A 5,901-nucleotide genomic window follows, 5' to 3' on the forward strand; every position below is an offset into this window, starting at 1 on the left:
CAATATCATTTTTAAGATCTACCATATCCAATTCACTGAAAGATACACTGTTATATAACCCGTCAAATTTATCAGCAAACATTCCAGCTATACTATCTTTTCCTTGAACACCATCAACAACATTAGGATATCTACTGACATTCTTGGATCGATTGTATTTCTTAACCTCAGACCAAAATGATCTGGTACTACCTGATGCAATCGCGGTTGCCATTTTATCAGTCTTTATTACATCTTTCTCTCTCAAAGTCTTTTTCAGAATTTTGTGATAATCCGTTCTTGCTTTTTTACGCAATTCAAAAATTTCACCACTTTTGGGGCGATCATTTTCAACCCACAACTTGTGCCAAAACAGTGCATTTTTGAAATATACCTCTACATGCTCATTCCATCCAGGTATTACCTTACATTTTGGTTTCTGAGAACTTTTACACATTACATGCAAGGCAGCATTCAGACATGCATCAACAATTTTATCATGAAACTCATTCAATTCACGACTATGTCTTTGGCAGTGTTTTTCTCCGCAATTTAATGCACAATATGGAATATCTAATAAATGTAGAATTTCGGACAACATATCCACATATCTATCCAGCTCCTCCTGATTTGCTATACTCCAATTATAGCACTTTTTTGTTTGTTCTTCGTGTTCACTAATGTCTATTAAAAAAAACATATAAGCAAAAGCGCATTAAAAGGGAAAACTGTGCTTAAGCGATTATGTATGTTCGCGCTTTGAGAAGTAATTACTCTAAATTTCTTTATACACATAAAATACTTTGCTAATAAACAAATGTTAATTTGCCGAAAGAGCCACCATTTTCCTATTTATCACCTTTTCAACAAGTTGATGCGAGGTTCCTAATTCCGAAACTCGTGAATTGCCTACACATACATCGATGTTCGTTAATCCGAAAACGAAAAAGGGTTCTTTAATCCGAATACAAAATAGGGCTCGTTATTCGTAAATAATACATAAATCATATAATGTGAGCACGAAACACGAGCTGAAAATTTATGACATTCGAACCTGGAAACTGGATATTCTAAGTAGTTTCATAACCAGAAACACGATGAGCACCCTACGACATAATATCTGAGGCAAGCGCCAAGCGAGCAAAAAAATTCTAACCTAAAATGTATTATGTCCTACTTCAAAAAGGGCATTTAATTCCGTAAAAGGGCACATTTCTTTTTGAAAAAGGCATTTTCCATTTTTAGAAAAGGGTATTTCACCCCCCCCCCAAAAAAAAAAAATATCCCCTAATCTGGAGGTTATCATGTTATTCGCATGTGACCAACACGAGTGTTATTCGCAGTCACCAATATTCTTATACCATTCGCTCAGGAAGCAATTGCTCAGAGACAAAAACAAATCTAAGATGCTTGATCCATGCGCCAATTCTTGATGTAATGCTTCAACCCCAACATACGCATGTAACACCCTCTGTTGAAACTATAATATACTGTTCTTTTTTTAATCACAACACCGTTTCTGTTACTTCAATAAATTAATTTCATTTTCGGACTAACGAATCTTCGGATTAACAAACCTTATTTCGTTTTCGAACTAAGGATTAGAAGGCGCTGAGAGTCAGAACCGCTACACCACGTTGCTTCCACATGAGGAATGAAATGAGGAAATATTTTCCATCAATAAAAAACAAAGTTCAATCTTATGTTGTCCTGTTGACAGGAAACGGGAATTGACCGTGATTTTAGAGACGTTCTTGTGAAATCATTATGAAGATGATTGAAGGTTACCGAATAGGATGAAGTGAAGTACCTATACCTTTCTAAAGTGCCACTAGAAATCTATGGTGATAGACCAAACAAACACAACTTGATAGTACCTGACACTTTCACCTAACTACACTCAATCTCATATTGATGAATGAGGAAGTATTTGTCATGATAAACACATCCAAAATAGGATATTACCTCTTATTTGCCCACAGGGTATTCAGATTTTTAAAATAAATTGTATGTTATATCAATCCGAGGTAGTTTCAAAGCTGGTGATGAGGTAAAAGTGGGAAATAATGAAGGATAATTGGGTATTGATTGATTGATAGTCAAAGCGAATGACAAGCATTTGTATTCAATCTATTCTAGTAGGTTGAATTTTCTCTCAATATTTTGGTAATTTATTTTACGTGTATATATTGAATGTCATGTGATACGGCTTATATGAGCATACGAGCATGGACAAATACAAGATGTTTTCTTTTATTTATATTAATTTATATCAAATAAAACATCTTAGAATTGAATATGGATAATATCTATATTCAATTATAAGATTTTTTATGACAAGATCATTTTTTTTTATCAATTGCATTAGAAACACAGCACCTTGTTATATAAGTCACAGAGTCACATCTGTCCCACAGAAATCATGTAGCTTTCCATTACAAATCATCACAGTCACCTTAGACAAAACAATTGAGACTGCAGGAAAATTGCAATGAAAATATAAATGGCATCCATAAACACTGCATAACTCCGGAATCTATATATCTCTGGTGCTGATTTAACACCAGTCCGGAATCTATAAATGTCCACACCAGAGAATTGAGTATTGAAACAACACCAGTTTGGAATCAAACCGACGCTGTTTTTTTTTGGTGATGTATAAACACCTATCTGGTGTTAGACCAAAAGGAAAATGGTGTTTAACACTTCTCTGGTGTGGACATATATAGATTCAGGACTGGTATTAAATCAACACTAGAGATTTTGCAGTGTAGCAGCACTCAACAGACTTTTTAAAAAGTTGCCTAATACAGTAACTAAATGTTTTTTGTATTTCAAACTCTTACATTTCTAATGTTCAAATGTTGAAAAATTTAGTAGATTCTATTTTTGTTTCAGTGTTTCAAAAGTGCTGTAACCATGTTTATAAATATCAAATTGTAGGCTAAAATAAATTGATTGAGAGCCTGGTGTCATCAGAATTGTTTATTGTATTTCCCTTTGTTTTCCTTAGCAGACTTCTGGGGATTTTAGAATCTTGCGATCAATGCAAGTTAATTTTGAGTAAAAAAATCAATCATAAGTCTGGCAATTAATTGCAAAAATTCACACGTGATTGCGGAGGGTCGTTTAATAAAGCTGACGTAAGTTAAGAGCGACTTTAAGAGCGACTGGTGATACTTTCTTGTGGCAAATGATATTCACCATTAAATGTTCATTGGTACTTATTTAGCGTGTAAGAAAGGATCACCAGTCGCTCTTAAATTGCGAACAGCTTAGTGAAACGACCCCAGGTGGGTGTTTCATAAAGCTGTTCGTAAGTTAAGAGCGACTTTAAGAACGACTGGTGATCCTTTCTTTTGGTACATGCTATACACCATTGGTGATGGTTATCGCGTAAAAAAAGTTCACCAGTCATTCTTAAAGTCGCTCTTAACTTACGAACAGCTTTATGAAACGGCCCCCTGGTCAGTTTCTTGCAACTAGCAGTACAAATGAATTTGCTCGAGTAACAATCAGAGATTTTGAATTTTCATCAGGAATTGCAATCGATCGAAAATATTTCCTTACAACACCCTTTAAGAAGATATATTCAGACATTAAAGTCCTAAGGACATGCAATACGTGCACAATATTGCCTACCATTCCTTATACCCCCGCCAAACGAAGTATAAAGAATGTATTTAGGAATCAACATACGGTCAGTCCATAGCAAATCTTAAAGGTCGAAAAACATGTAGGCCCATTTCCTCAATATTTTTTACCAATTCTCATGGCGTTTGGAACACACAAAAAATAAAAATCCGCTTTAAAATTGCGGATACATAAAAGATGTACAGCGAACAAATTACGATTAAAAGCGGAAATATCACGAATAAAAACGAATTACCTTGCGAATGCTATTTTACGAGGGATATTGCTTGTAAAATTTAGGAATGTATTGCAGACGTTGCGAAAATGTAACGAAAGTAATGCGGAAGTATAACACATGTATTGCGGACAAAAATAGGATGCTAAACGATTATTGCGGAAGTATTACGTATGCATAGAGAATGCAATGCGCACGTGGTGCGGAAACAACGGTCGCATTGCGAATGTGATACATTTGAATCGAGACCATATAAAAGAAGAGCACTCCACTCTTCAGCGTCATTATCTTTATCAACATTGTAGAAAGTAGCAACATGTCAACAAGAGCCAAATCAAGAGGAAAGAAGAAACAAAAGACAAGCAAAATTGGAGAGAGGGCTCCGTCACCAGTAACACCTCCTCCACAATCCCCAAAGTCACCGAGTCCACCTCCAGAAGACCTCCCTGGCGCCGATGAGGTCCCTGGTCCAAGTCAGCCCAGAGATGACAAAGCTGAAACGAAGAAAGAGAAGAGGCCACGAAAGAGCATCACCCTCAAACCCGACCAAGAAGATAATGCCTTCGAATGGTTAGCAGAAAATGAGTTTTTGTGGAGAAGGGGAAGTAGGATGTTTAAAGACACAAACAGAAAGAAAGCTTTGTGGGAAGAAAAAGCCACTGAGCTTGAGATAACATCAGAGCATCTACAGGGATGGTGGCGGGGTATGCATACTTGGTACGTTAAACTTCACCGCACCAATGCTTGATGAGGTTACGCTGCCTCTTGCCATCTCTTGAAGCTGTGTTTGGTGCTTGAACCTCCACTGTGTCAACAAGGTTTTGGCCCCTTCGCCATTCTCCAGGAACTATTTGTCCATTCTCCAGCTGCCGGTCCACAAGCCTGTTCTGTAGGACTGGGTAGCGGGTGCGCATTAGGTTGTGGAGCAGAATGCAAGTCTTCAGTATCAGCCTGACTGTGTCGGCATGGTGCTGCATGGTGGTGAGAAGGACTTGGAATCTATTCGCCATGATACCAAATGTGTTCTCGACGACTCTCCTGGCCCTCGACAGCATGTAGTTATAGATACGTTCTTCCCTGGTCAGGGCCTTTGCACTGTATGGCTTCATTAGGTATGTTCTCAGAGAGAAAGCATCGTCGCCCACAATGAAGTATGGGACATCTTGGGTGTCATTGGGTAAGGGATCTGGATTTGGCCAACCCATAATGTCGCCGTTCTCGAGACCTTGCTTCAGCTCACTTTGGTTGTATATTTGAGCATCTGATGCGGAACCGTTTCCTGATACGCCAGCCCAAAGAACCTTGTAGTCAGAACTGACCAGGGCAACTAAAATGATACTGAAAAAGCCCTTGTAGTTGTAATATTCCGAGCCTGAGTTTGGGGGAGCTTTGCATGCCACATGCTTGCCATCAATCGCGCCGATTGTGTGAGGAAAGTTCCACCTCTGCAACCAGTCATTGGCAATTTCACGCCATTCTTCATCGTTGGTAGGGCAAGTCATCTGTTCATCAAGGTACTCTTCTGATATGGCTGTACATACTTCTCTGACAACTTTGCTGATTGTGTTGTGAGGGACCCTCCAACCGTACTGCATGTCCCTGTATTTTGAACCAGAGGCAAGATGGCGTAGGGTTATGGCTACTTTGAGTCCAGGCTCTAAGTTCGCTCTGATATGTCTGAAGTTGGTCTGTGTCTTGAGCAGTCGAGGAGTGAGCCGGTTCACCAGTTCGTCAAACATGTATGGGGGCATTCTCATAAAGTTCTGGAAGGCACGTGGATCTTCGTTACGCAGCTCCACCATCAATCTATCGTACATGCCCAGATCTAGTCTTCTGCCAATCCAAGGTCTCACCCAGACAGCTCTTTGATTTCTCCTTCGCTTTCTTTTCTGTATTTGGATCAAACGTTGAACTTGGAAGAGAAGATTGTTATGTTGTTGGATGGCTGCAACTATCAAATGTCTGTGATGATCCATGGCAACATCCTATATTCTACACAACTGTTCTTAAAATGACGGTCAAATTTCATTTTCTGTTACATTTATATAGTAATC

The 5,901-nt window shown here is 38.5% G+C and overlaps 1 protein-coding gene across 1 annotated transcript; it reads right to left on the bottom strand.

The window, feature by feature from the left end:
* Nucleotides 1–4,569: 4,569 nt before the first annotated feature.
* LOC121412080 (putative nuclease HARBI1) lies at nt 4,570–5,664 on the bottom strand. Its single transcript, XM_041604989.1, has one exon. The coding sequence runs from the start codon at nt 5,662–5,664 to the stop codon at nt 4,570–4,572; it is 1,095 nt and encodes a 364-aa protein (XP_041460923.1).
* Nucleotides 5,665–5,901: the final 237 nt, after the last annotated feature.

Source organism: Lytechinus variegatus, chromosome 3, assembly GCF_018143015.1.
Source record: "Lytechinus variegatus isolate NC3 chromosome 3, Lvar_3.0, whole genome shotgun sequence".
NCBI classification, from domain to species: Eukaryota; Metazoa; Echinodermata; class Echinoidea; order Temnopleuroida; family Toxopneustidae; genus Lytechinus; species Lytechinus variegatus.

Excerpts from the sequence above, each read along its gene's own strand:
- LOC121412080 (XM_041604989.1), bottom strand. The coding sequence starts at position 5,664 with ATGTACGATAGATTGATGGTGGAGCTGCGTAACGAAGATCCACGTGCC.